The 14,057-nt window shown below is 40.2% G+C and overlaps 1 protein-coding gene across 1 annotated transcript; it reads right to left on the bottom strand.

The window, feature by feature from the left end:
* Positions 1–7,165: 7,165 nt before the first annotated feature.
* On the bottom strand, positions 7,166–8,074 carry LOC311588192 (taste receptor type 2 member 104-like; the record flags this gene model as incomplete). The annotated part of the gene is made up of 1 exon (XM_084765676.1): positions 7,166–8,074. One exon carries the CDS (start codon positions 8,072–8,074, stop codon positions 7,166–7,168), a length of 909 nt encoding a protein of 302 aa, XP_084621802.1.
* Positions 8,075–14,057: the final 5,983 nt, after the last annotated feature.

Genomic DNA, 14,057 nt, shown 5'->3' with positions numbered 1-14,057 from the left:
TAAGGCAATGAAACAGAATAGGTGACCCATAAATAACCTGACAAAAGTATGCCCTTAATTTTGACAAAGGATACAAAACGTACACTGGGCAAAGGATTAGTTATGCACCAAATGCCTGCAAAACCAGGCATCCATGTGCAGAAGAACCAATTAGATTTGTAGCTTTCGCCTTGTATAGATGTAACTTGAAACAGTCCCAAAGCCTCAGTTTGAAACTGCTAGATGAAAACAAACTGTTCAAGACTCTGGGAAGAACTGTCTGACTAGAACATGAACAGCACAGGAACTAGGGCCAAGTGTCAACAGATGGGACTACATTAAATAAATGGAAATTTTAATTTGCATTTACCTGATGGCAAAATGTGCTAAACAAACTTCCAAATGTTTATTGACCATTTGAATTTTTTTTGAGTACCATTTGTATATCACCTATGCCTATTTCTTGATTGAATTGCTTAACTTTTCACATTTACTTAAAAATTTTATCCATAATAGATAAATATTAATCCTATTTCTCTGTCTCTCTGTCTTTGTCATACCTGCCCCCTCCCCTCCACACCTCTGCCAACACACAGAGCTAGCAATGGTTTTCTTTCATTCATATGGTCATCTCTTAACTCAGTTAACTGTCCCATTTGCTGTGTAGAAGCTTTTTAATTTCATGTAATCTTACCTGTCAATTTTTGGGGTTATTTCGTGTGCTAGTACAGACCTGTTCAGAGAGTCCCTGCCTGTATCTACCTCTTGAAATACTTTTTCGTATTTCTTTCTATCACAATTATAGTTTCACATTTTACATTAATGTCTTTGATCGATCTTGAGTTGATTTCTGTGAACAATGAGAGGTATGGCTCTACTTTTATTCTTTCACATGTGGACATGTTTTCCTGATACTATTTGTTAGCGAGGCTGTTCCTCCATTCTCAATGTCCGTTTTGACAACTTTGTTAAAGACTGAGTGGCTGCAGCTGTGAAGTTTTATTTCTACATTGTATATTCTATTCCATTGGTCTGAAATTATGTTTTGTGCCAATGCCATGTTGTTTTTGCTACAGTGACTCTGCAGTAGAATTTAAGATTAGGCAACATTATCCACACAGCATTGCTCTTTGTATTCAGGATTGTTTTGTATTGTGATTGTTTGTGTTTCCGTATAATTTTAGTATTTTTTTTCTAGTTCTGTGAAGAAAATCATTGCAACTTCAATGACTTTTCATTTAACTTACAATTTATTTTCAGTAGTAGAAATTTAAATAACATAGGTAAACATTAATTTTAATTAATTGCATAGCCTGACCCCAGCCCCAATTCCCCCTCTCCTCCCAGTCCAGTCCTCCCCTCTTCCCCCATCCCCCTGTCCTTATCCTCAGAGAAGGGGAGGTCCCTACACTGATTCCAACCTGCCCTGCAACATCAAGTCCCAGCAGGACTAGGGTCATCCTCTACCACTGAGGCCAAACAAGGCAGCCCAGCTATGTGAAAGGGATCCAAAGACAAACAATAGAACTAAGGACAGCCACCACTCCAATTATTAGTGGACCCAAATGAAGAACAAACTGCTCATCTGACACATGTATGTAGGGGCTCATTCCAGACACGCATGCTCTTTGGTTGGTGGTTCAGTCTCCATGAGGCTCCATGGGTTAGTTGGCTTTGTAGGTCCCTTTATCCCTCCAGCCTCCTCAAGCCCTCACATGCCACTCTTCCATTCTTCCCTCCCTGAGCTCTGCCAATTGTTTGGCTATGGGTCTCTGCATCAGTTTCCATCAGCTCCTGGATGAAGTCTCTCAAAAGACAGTTATGCCAGGCTGCCATCTGCAAGCATAGCAGAGTATCATTCATAGGGTCAGGGGTTGACCTCAAGTTGGGTCGGTCATTAGCTGGCCATTCCCTCAATATTTGTTCTGTCTTTACTCCTGTATTACTTGTAGGCAGGAAAAAATCTTGTGTTGAAGGTTCTGTGGGTGGGTTGTTGTCCCCCTCCCTCCGCTGGAAGTCCTACCTGGCTATAGGAGGTGGCCTCTTCAGTATCCTTATCCCCCACTGGAAGAAGTCTTACCTAGGATCATCCCTATAGGCTCCTGGAAGCCTCTCCCATCCCAAAGATGCTCCTGCCCGACCACAAATTTCAATTCTCCTTCGCAGCCTCCCCTTCTCACTCCTGATCCCCATTCCCAGTGCCCTCCCTATCCCTCTCTTACCCATTTTCCTCCCTTTATCTAATTCAGATGTCTATTTTATTTCCTCTTCTGAGTGAGATTCAGGCATTCTCTGTTTCACAGGATATTTGATCTCATTGTGAACCCAGAGGTTGTGAACTGTTAAAAAACCAGTTTCTTGTTTGGCATGGTTAAACCCTAACACACACCTTTAATCCAAGAACTTTTTGTTTATTTATTATGAATACATGATTAAGGTGTGGTTCAGCTATTCCTGTCACACATCTTTAATCCGAGAACTTTCAATACACAGGGTTCAAGAAAGTTAACCCTAGGTCAAGAGGCAGAGCAAGAGACCAGATGACGAGGATTAAAGAGTTGGAGGGATTTGAGTTGAAGTATCTAAGACAGTGTGTAGAAGTAGAAGTAGCTTTTAGCTCTTTAGCATCTTGGCCTTTTGGGCATTTTGATCTTTGAACTAGCAAGCCTTTAGCCTTGGGGTTTTTTGTTTGTTTTTATTTTTGTTTTTTGTTTTTCCTTTTTTTCCTGGGCTTTCAGCAGAGCTAGTGAGCCTTTTGGGCCTTTTCCATTGGGTCATGAGATGAGTTGCTGTCTTTGCTTCTCTGAGCTAGCAGGTTTTCACTTCAGCATCTGGCTCCTAAGTCTTTATTGGTAAAAATAGAATAATTGATATTTTCATTCTATTCTTTTAAAACAATAATCCTCCCTTGAGCTCTCCTTCTCACTTGGCATCTTTGGGTCTGTGGATTGTAGCCTGGTTAACCTGAACTTTATGACTAATATCCACTTATATGTTATAATGACCAAGTTGTGAAACCCCCAAAGACCACCAGAAATCAGCCGGATGCAAGTTACACAGGGTCTCATTTATTAGTCAAGCTCAGAGCCTGGACCTCAGCCCCCTCATGAGGAGAGTAGATGGTGGACTCTAGTGCTAGGGGAACGGGATTTTTTTTTTTTTGAGCTTGCCTCAGGTTTATTTGTAAAAACAGAAAAGGACACTGGTCATCTGTATATAGTGTGTATGTAGCTGTGTCATACCTGTCCATCTGTCTTCACATAGGCAGAAGCCTTTTCTATCGGGCCTTTACAGGGGCCTGGGCACCTTTGGGAGACTGAGCTGGGGCTGAAGCCTGGGCCTTAGCTGGAGCTGTGGCTTTTGCCTTGGTTTGAGCCTTCGGCTGTGGTTGGTACAGCCTACGACCCTTGCCCATGCAGCTTCAAATCTTCTTCCCAAGCTTGGGATGAGCTATGTAAGCAAGTTGGCTGAGTTTGTGGCTGGGGACCTTTGGCATCTTAGACTTAAAGGCCTTAGGCTTCACAAGGGCCTTAATGGCCTCTGCACGGGCACTCATTGCCTTTTCGTTGTTTGCCTGCATCTTCTTCAGGCCTTTCTTGTACTTCTTGGCAAAGCACATGTTCCTCAGGACCCCCTTAAAAGCTTTGTATCTTTGTGATTGGGGTTTCTTGATGCCATTTCTGTGCCATTTGTGGGACTGGTTGTGTGTGGTGTGGTTCTTAGACTTGGCCATGTCTGCATGGTAACCTGTGGCTCCCACAGTGCCTGGGACCCAGGAACAGGGTTTTTAAAAGCAAAAACTGCAGGCAGGTGGGGGCAGAGGTGTTCCAAGCCTTGCTATTACATAATAGGTTAGGGAGGTACAGGAAAGTTGTCCTTTAAGCTGATTGGCTAGGGGACCAGAGCTAAGCAAGGGGACCAGGGCCAGACCGCAGGAAGGAATTTTTCATTTGTTCTGGTCACTGTGACATGTAGCTCTTATTGGTCGGCCCCAGGTGCGGGCTCCTGGGAATAGTTGCTAGTTGTATGTTTGTGGCTGTCCCTGAAAACTCCAGCGGGGTCAAGTTTTCAAGCCTTGAACACAAAATGGCATTGGGTTTGGTCTCTACAAAGTGAGTACAAGTTATAGTTATTATATTTATTTTTATAAAATTGAGTTTGTTTCTCTGTTTCTATTTTAATCTATCAACCAAGTAATTGAGAATCATATTATTTTAACAAACTTTACAGCACATTAATTGAAATTCTTAATCCTCTAAGCTAATTTGGTTTCCTCTTTGCCAAAACCTCTGAGATGCTTGCACTTTGTGTTTTTCCTGCTCCAGCTGAATATTCCTCCTCTCTCCTGGACTTTTGTCCTTGATGAACCCCTACTTCCTCCTATAACTCCTCCTCCCTGGCTGCAGGAAGTCCAGCCCTACTGTCTTCCCTGCTCAGCTATTTTCTGTAATCTGTTTTATTGGCATATCAGTGGACAATTGGGGAGCAGTGCTTACACAACATTGAGACAGAGCCTCTACAACCAGATATGGGGAAAGGCACAGATATCAGCATTTGAATTATACAATAACCTTATGCTGACAAGTGCATACAATATGTGTCTTTCCAGAAGTGGGTTACCACACTCAGGATGATATCTTTTGTTCCATCCAATTGCTTGCAAATTTCATGATGTCCTTGTTTTTAATAGTTGAGTAGTATGCCATTGTGTAAATGTACCACATTTTCTTTATCCGTTCTTTGGTCGAGGGAGATCTAGGTTGTTTCTAGATTCTGGCTATTATGAATAAAACTGCTTTGAACATAGTTGAGCAGGTATCTTTTAGGTATATGCCTAAGACCAGTGTACCTGGCTATTGAGGTAGCACTATTCCCAATTTTCTGAGAAAGCACCAAATTGATTTCCAAAGTGGTTGTACAAGTTTGCATTCCCATCAGAAATGGAGGAGTGTTGTCCTTTTTCCACATGCTTGCAAGCATGTGCTGTATTGAGTTTTTTATCTTAGTCATTCTGACGGGTGTGAAATAGAATGTCAGAGTCATTTTATTTGCATTTTCCCGATAACTTAGAACATTTATTTAAGTGCTTCTCAGCTATTCAGTATTCTGCTATTGAGAATTCTCTGTTTAATTCTGTACCCAATTTTTAAATTGGATTATTTTGGGTTTTTTGGTGTTTAATTTCTTGAGTTCTTTATATATCTTGGATTCTAGTCTTTTATCAGATGTAGGATTGGTGAAGATCTTTTTTCCATCTTTAGGCATTTTGTTCTGTTGACAGTGTCCTTTGTCCTAGAGAAGCTTTTCAGTTTCAAGAAGTCCCACTTATTAATTGTTGATCTTGGAACCTGAACTGTTGTTGTCTCCTATGCCAAATGAGTTCAAGGCTTTTCCTCACTTTCTCTTCCAATAGATTTAGTTTATCTGGTTGTATGTTGAGGATTTTGATCCACTTGGACTTGAGTTTTGTTCAGGGTGATAAATATGGAAGTATTTGCATTTTTCTACATGTAGACATCCAGTTTGAGCAGGACCATTTGTTTGCTGAAGATGGTTCTTTTTTCCATTGTTTGATTTTGATACTTTGTGTGAGTTTATTTCTGGGACTTCAATTTGATTCCATTGATCAGCTATTAAAAACAAGGAAATCACATAATGTGTAGGCAAAGGGATGGAACTAGAAAAGATCATTCTGAGTGAGGTAACCCAGACCCAGAACGACACACATGGTATATACTCACTTTTAAGTATATTTTAGCCATATAGTGCAGAATAAAAATACTACAATGCATAGCCCAAAGAAGATAAATAATAAGGAAGACCCAGGAGAGGATGCTTAAATCTAACTCAGAAAGTGATATAGGATAGACAAAGGTAGTAGTTGAAGAGAGTGAACGAGATAGGAGAGGGAGTGCAGAGAGCAATGAGGGTGGAGATCAGACCTGAGGAGAGCAGGGTTGGGGGGGCGGGGCAGGAGGACAGAAAGCCTGGAGACAAAAGAGAAACTGTAGGCACTGAAATCTCTATGACACGCTAGAGACCTCAGTCAGGGTAGGCTTCTCGGAGCATATGAGAGGGACTCTAGCTGAGACTCCTAGTATCAGGGGCCATGGAACCTTAAAAGGACATTCTCTAACTAGACAAGACTCTTAATGGAGGAGGGGGGAACCACCAAGCCACCCACAAAAACTTCGACCCAAAATGTACCCTGTCGACAAGATCTGTAGGGATAAAGACAGAGCCGAGATTGAGGCAATGTCCAACCAATGCCTGGCCCAACCCAAGACCCACCCCATGGAAGAGACCCAACCCCTGACACTATTAATACTTGATTGCAGACAGGAGCCTAGCAGAGTTGTCCTCTGATAGGCTCCACCTAGCAGCAGTTTAAAACTGATGCTGATATTCACAGCCAAACATTGGGTGAAGCATAGAGAGTCTTGAGGAAAAGGGAGGGGAAGGGGAAAGGGAAATGGACCTGGAAGACAGAGCCAACTAACCGGAGTCCAGAGAGGCTTGTTGAGATGGAAGCACCAATGAAGGACCATGCATGGACTGGAACTAGGCACTCTACAGAGATGTAGCCAACGGGCAGCTCAGAAGGGAGAGCGTGTTGTATCTAACATGGGTTCTATTGATAGCTTTTTGATCACTTCACTTTGGTGGTACTGGCTCTCCAGGCCATGGGGCAAGAAGACACACTCATTCCCGATGTGACTTGATGAGCTGGGGTGAGGAGAGGCATGGGGGAAGAGGGAGGAGAGTGAGCCTGGGAGGCGAGGAGGGAGGAGGCTACGGTCAGGATGTAAAATGAATAAACACATTGAAAAAATGAAATAAAACTCAGGATACACAGAAGCATCCCTTTGGCTTCTCAGTTCCATGTTCTAAATGTCGAGGTTCATTATACATGTCTGTCTGTCATCCCTGTCCCACTTGGGTTTTTCTTGGCAAATGGATATCAATGCTTCAGGAAGCCAAGCAAATAACAGTGTGTAGTTTTGTTTCAGATTTTTGTTCTTACCATAAAAGTCTTATACTGCAGTACCTGCAGTCACAACAGTTGCTGAAGATTTCAAAGATGTTTAGCAATTCAGTTGTTGATAGTCAGTGTGGAAGGATACTGTGAACGGAAAGAGCTTCACGGATTTCCTTGCTGGATTGTGCCGGACCATCCATTTCTCTGTTAAGTCTCACAGCACTTTAACCCTTGCAGTGTTCTCACAGAGGCTTGCTTCAGCTGGCTGTTTGTTAGAATTAGGATATAGGAGTGACAACAGGGATACATGGATGACATTGTGAAACCAAAAATGAATAGAAGTTTGTTTTCCGTGAGAAACAAGCATAATGTTTCTATGAAAACACCCATAAAATATAAGATAAAGAGGATGATAAATGAAAATAAAACTTTCATGGCTTTCACATGAGCTTCTGTGTTGAGGTCTCTGAATTCTGACACATTGGATTGCATCCACCTGTGGTGTCTCCAAAGGGACATGATTAACAGGAAACAAGCAGTTATGGCAATCAAAAAGAAGGAAATGACCCCTATATTGGCAAAAGCATAGTTTATAAATAAGGCACTATTTTCCAGTTGAATCAGCCAGGATGTGTTGCTATGATTCATTTTAACATCCTCAATTACCTTTATAGCTAGTGGAAAAGAAGCTAGCCATGTTATAATTAAGTACCCCAACAGAAAGACAAAAACTTTATTACTTCTTCTCTTCAACCAGAGAAATATGTAGTGGGAAAAATTTGCTATATTCAAGAAATAGAAAACACTGAGGCTGGTGGCAAACCAGACACTCAAGTGGTTAATAATTACCCACATGTAACTCAGGCATTCCCTTAGATTGCTAGACATAGCCATATTCAGAAAGAAAACCTTTGCATATGCATCTAACATTATTATCCATATGGTAAAGATCCTGGAAGTTGCCAAGCCAATGAGAATGAAGCCAATCTTAGAAAGCTTCTTATTCCTGACCCAGTCCATGCAGTTTACAAATACAATAAATAAATTCCCTAAAACTCCCAGCATAGCTTCACTAGTCGCAACAGAAAGGAGGATGGCTTCCACTGCACTCAGCATCTCTGAAAATTTTCAAGACTGCTTCTGCTGGACCTGGTGTGGGTTAGTTGCTGCAGAGTTGTAGCAAGTAGTGGCTACTTGATACAGAAGTGATTTTTATCTTCTCTCCTTAGATAAAGACTCCAGAGTACCTCAGGTCTGTGTAGTGGTAAAATGAGAAAAATGTTAGTGTTCACTCCTGTAGCTTCTGTAAGATTCGGCTAGTCTACAGAATGTGTGTAGGCTAAATGTCTTTTTGCAATTTGTTAATGTGCAAATTGAAGTTCCTGTTTCATAGATTTTACTTGTCCCTCTGTGACTATTTTGCATTTAATAAGCTGATTATGTAATAAGAGCATTATATATTTATGTATAAAATACAAAATAGAAAACTAACCTTGCGTTTCATCCTTTAAATATGAAAATAAGAAAGAAGATAGTTTTCTGTGATGTAAGGAAGGGCCCATTGTAAATGATGAGATAGTACCTTAACAGATGAACATGAAAGAGGAGCCAATCAATAGCCTACTAAATGAGTAGAACAGTTTGAGCAAGAGACTGAACAAAAATGACTGCTTCTTTGACTGGAGGAGCAATACACAATCATCTTTCCAGTTTGACTGAGGAGGCTTGTAAAGGAAATGTGGACTGCATCCTGATTTGACTCTCAAAGAATGGACTCAAAAATGTCCAGTCCAGCAAAGATGACCTTAGTCTCTACTCAGTTTCTTCCTTACATCTCGTAGAAGGCTACTCATAGAAGGACAGCAAGGTAGTTTCCATCTCTTGTGACAATCCCTCCCACTCAAGAACTTCCCTAATAAATCCTAGGCTGTCTCTGTTTATGCTTGGTGTGAGACAAAAAAACAAAACAAAACAAAACAAAACAAAAAACCCAGAAGTCAATGACTCAGGACTTGTTTGATGAGTATGAACATCCAACAACCTTAGTTTCCTGGGTTAAGTTCACCAGGGACAAGGGAGGCTCCACCACATTCAAAGAACACATATTATTTGGACATACCAGATAGGTTTGATGGGGAATAGAGTGGACTGGGAAAAAGAGTTAACTCACCTCCCTCTCTCTCTCTCACTGTCTTTCTGCTATGCTCCTCCCCTCTGGACATTTCATCAAACGTTCAAAAGTGCCCATTTTTATATTCTTTAGCAATATAAAATTTTATAGTCTTTAGCAATATAAAATATTATCTACCCATCTGCTAAAGACACATGTTGTAAATACTATCTTATATATGACTTTCCTTGAAGCTCAAATCACCTTAGGTGTTGGGACATGGTAACAAGACTGAAGCTGTGTTGGAGTTAGGTGGCAGTGCAAGCCACCTAGATCAGCATGGCCCCTGAAAGCAACACAGCCCACACCATCAACATGGTTTCAGGCTGCATCACAGACCACAGGTATCTATATGGCCTTTTGTGGTAGCACAGACCATGAGCCTCAACAGACACCACCACAATAAAACCATGGATCCAGACATGGCCCCATGGGCCAGGATATCACCATAGCCCCAACTATAGCACTTGCCACTCAGATCACTATGGCATCCAGAAACAGCATGACACATGGACATCAACACGGACTCAGGCCATGGCACAGGCCGTGAACATCTGCACGTTGTCAAGTGACAACATGGTCTTCAGACATCAACCTGAACCCTGGCCACATCAAGGCCATTGATCCACACATGGCCATCAGTGGCAATCATGGGACGCAGTGGTCCTTTAAGGATGTCTGATATAGAAAGTTGACTGTTCCTTATTTTGGGTTTCCTTCTTTGCCCAAAGCTGTGGTGATTCTTGCCAGGCATTTGGTTTTGAGGCTGAGCCTCTGCTTAAGCTCCAGGCTGCGGCTCACTATCCTATGGACCTGACTGGGTAACGAAATGATCCATCATCATCAACCTCAGCTCTTTCTCACCACTGGCAAGTGACTAGTTCCATCTCTTTCCATAGTGCACTCACTGCTCCACTCTGTCACCACTCCCATCTCTTTGTCACTGTTCCCTCCTTTCTCGCTTGGGCCAGGGAGAGTGATGGCGCCACAATGACTTTTGTCAGGAAGGTAGAATGAATATCATTGGCCACATCTCTGCACTCATTCAGATGCTCATGCGCTCTTGTCCTTAACTTTGTTTTTGAATTTACTGTGTTTATTCATGTGCAGATGCAGAAACATCCTTGGATTCCTGGATTTGGACATGGCATGAAATCTTTGTTAATGCCTTTGTGAATTCTGTTTGAAATTGTTTTTGTTGTTGTTGATAAATTTTACATCTACGCCCATCATGAATATTGGCCTAGATAGTGTCCTTTTACTGTTTTCTTACCTTGATTTCATCTTAGCTTAATTCCAGATACTGAGATTTGGTTTCTCAGACTAAATTATACCGACATATACTCACTCTGGGGACAGTTAAGAGCAAGGAACTGCTGTGGTGTCATTCCAGCTTCGAATGAATTTGCATGATTATGAGATCAGCCTTTGATATGTGGGGTGTGGACCAGGGCACCTTTCCAGCTGTCCAAGTGCTGAATCATGCAGATGGTTTCTGTTTCTTCCCTACACATCTCATCTGCAATCTTAAGTTCATACTCCTTTCTTCAGCAAACTGCACATTTTTAAAAAATGTACTTCAGCCCTTCTTTACTGTAAATCTTAAGAGCAGTAAGCAATTACTGTTCCAGTCTGTATCTTTTGCTATCTTTAAATTTCCTCTTTGAAACTAGAATGTTAGTTAGTACCTCTGATTTCAGCCTCACTGATGTTTTCAGGCTATGGCACAAAAGAGCTAGGTCTTTGGCCTCTGTGTTACATGAGCAGCCTATCGCCCCATGCTAAGGGACTCTTGTTTCTTTCTGTATTCTCAAGAATATTGTCTTCCTGTTGTGCTTCTGGTATCCCACACCATCACCAGAATGTCCTACAAAACTTGGGATTGCTTCTGTGGCTTGGTGCACTACTTTTCTGCATCCATCCCACGAACAAATCCCAAAGCTTTACAAACTATGTGATCAGGTTTACCATAGCAACAGCCCCATCCTTCTGGTACCAGGTTCTATGTTTTTGTTTTGCATTGATTATTTCTCTAACTGCTATTAAATAAAAACCATGTGACATTGATAAAAAGCAGATTGTGGGAAAGAACATTTATTTCGTCTTACAGTAAGTTGGTGCAAAAAAGTCTTGGCTGCAGTTGCATGAAGCAGTTGCTCACAGTGTATTCGCAGTCAGGAAGGAGAGAACAATGAAAGCTGGTGTGCCACTCACTTTCTCCTTTTTATTTCTTTAGGACAGTGTCCTTCACATTCATGCTGTCTGGAAGCAACCTAACAGACACAGCCAGAGGTTTGCCTCTTAGATGACTCTATATCCCATCGTCTTGACAAACTATCACAGCTGTATATTCCGCTTGCCAAATTTATCTTTGCAATGAAAATTATATCGTTTGCTTGCAAGGTATTTTTATTTGTCAAGTTGTCTGTATTATTTTAAAAGGATTTTTTCACAAAGGAAATACATAGAAGCAAAATATAAAGGGACACCATCTTACATTACTAGAAACTTAACACCTTTTATATAACTCTGCCCAGTAAGTCAAATTGGGATAAAATCTAAAATATGTAATTTGTAATTACCTTTTTAGTGTGTGTGTGTGTGTGTGTGTGTGTGTGTGTGTGTGTTTGTGTGTGTGTTTGTGTGTGTGTGTGTATTTGTGTGTGGTGTGGTGTGTATTTAGAGGTCAAAGGACAACTTGCAGGAGTTGGTTCTCTCCCTCCTCCACATGGTGGCAAGTGTCCATATCTCAAATCCCCTGAGCTATCACGGCTGCTTCTGATATATTTCAAAATAAGTTAAAACACTCCTATGAGAATTTTTTGTACTTATTTTTATTTTTATTTTATTTTTCCTTTAGCATAAGTATTATCCTATTGGTATTTTGAAAGACATTAAAAATTAATTCCTTATTATATTCTATTTTTTTTCCAAGATAGGATTTCTCTGGTAGCCTTGGCTGTCCTAGACTCGCTTTGTAGACCAGGCTGGCCTTGAGCTCACAGAGATCTGCTTGTCTCTACTTCCCAAGTTCTGGGATTAAAGGCATGTTCTACCATTCCCAGCCTCTCTATCATATTCTTGTATATTAACATTTAAGAAATATCTGTTTGTCTATAATGCTCTAGGCTAACTTTTTATAGTTATAATTATAATATAGGTTCTAATAATAATTTAGAAAAGAAGTAACACTTTATGCAGAGTTTACTTGAAATATGAAAAAGCCACGAGCAGACATTAAGACAAATTTCTTGTACAAATTGCTACAAAATAATGTTAATCTAACTAGAAAAAGCTAATATTCATGGAGCTCAGAAAGTGAAAAATATTGTATTTTTTTGTAAAATAAATTGCTTTAAGCATTCATAGGAATGTTGTTATTATGGTTAAGGCAAGTTTATAAGAGATCCAGAATGCCATAACTGACTTAGAGTCAGTTCTCCCACAATATTGTAAATACATTTAGTACCCTAGAGTTATAATTTAAAATGGCTTAAATAAGAAATTTTGTCAATTATTTGTCATTGTATTACAGTGTAGAAACCTTTATGTGACTCTTTAAAAAATTATCAAAACCTTGGGCCATAAACCATGCAAAATGCAGCAGAGAAAGTTTAGAAATATGTAAGAAAAATGTTGAATATACTTTAAAGGAGATAAAGACTGGAAGCAGTCACAGCCTTCCTTCATAAGCAAAGCTGGGAGAATGCACTGTGAACAAAAACTTGAGGGCCTACTACATCTAAAGTTCTAATGACGTCAACTTCAACTTCAAAACTCACAAAATGGACTTATTTTTGGAAACACTGGGAATGCTCTTTCTCAGTCATCAAGAGCCGCACGTTTTTCCCCACATGTCTTAGCTTTAATTTAGTTATATTTTACTAAGTATAAGAATCATTGTATAGAAATTTCAGGAACTCACAAAGCACAAAAAAAAAAAAAAAAAAAAAAGAAAGCCAATATCACCTGTACTATATTATAAAGAGTTAAAGGGCCTATTTATCCAGTTTACACATGAATGAAACAATCATTTCTAAATGTCAATTATATATTCCTCACACTTATCAGTGATCATAACGTATCTATCACTGCCTATCATGTATCTACTTAAGATGTACACAGAAGCATTTTTACTGTTATAATCCTTATTTTTCTTTGATGGAAGGATTTATCAGTTTTGTGATGAATTTACCAAATTTTCCCATTAGAAATTCCCTGAAATAATCTAAAGTCTTCCCTGTGTGCATGGGTCCCACTGCGTTGCGATCTTTCAGTGTTCTCTGCTCCTACTGGTAACATTTGTTTTCCCATCTTGAAACTACCTTACTCCTTTCACCTCACCTTAGCTTATTCAGGCTCAGATGAAAGCATCTTCTCCATGACACCTCCCTAACACAATCCCAGGCCATTCGCTCAGCACTTTACGTACTTTTCTTTTCTTTTTTTTTTTTTTTTGACAAAATAGAAGTACATATTTTTGTCATTGCTTACTGCTTGTTTCCTACAAGAATATATTCATTGTATGATGGCTTCATCAGTGGTATCCATCCGGTCAGTGTTAGATTTTTAAAATAGTTATTAGATATAGTTAAGGCACTGTTTATTGAGAGACAACATTCCAAGAAGGCCTGTATGTTTCCTATATGTGAATGAACGTGTGTGTATATGTGTTTCACATGTGTGTGTATGTGTTTCAAACCCTTAGCAGGACATTGCCGACTCCATACAGGTCTCGCCCTTGGTTCACCATTGTCTGTTATTGGATGTGATCTGCGATTGAACGTCTCCTTAGCTTTAATTGATCCATGCCTCCTCACTTCAAATCCCTGAAGTTGAAGAGTATGAAGACTTCTTTTGTGGGAGCTTTTATAGTTTCTGCTTCTTTAGCTATTTGTCACAGAGCCACATCCACTGTCATAACCATTG

This window comes from Acomys minous, assembly GCF_964271855.1.
Source record: "Acomys minous genome assembly, chromosome: 17".
In the NCBI taxonomy this organism is placed as follows: domain Eukaryota; kingdom Metazoa; phylum Chordata; class Mammalia; order Rodentia; family Muridae; genus Acomys; species Acomys minous.
This window is presented reverse-complemented; position numbering and strand designations above follow the sequence as displayed.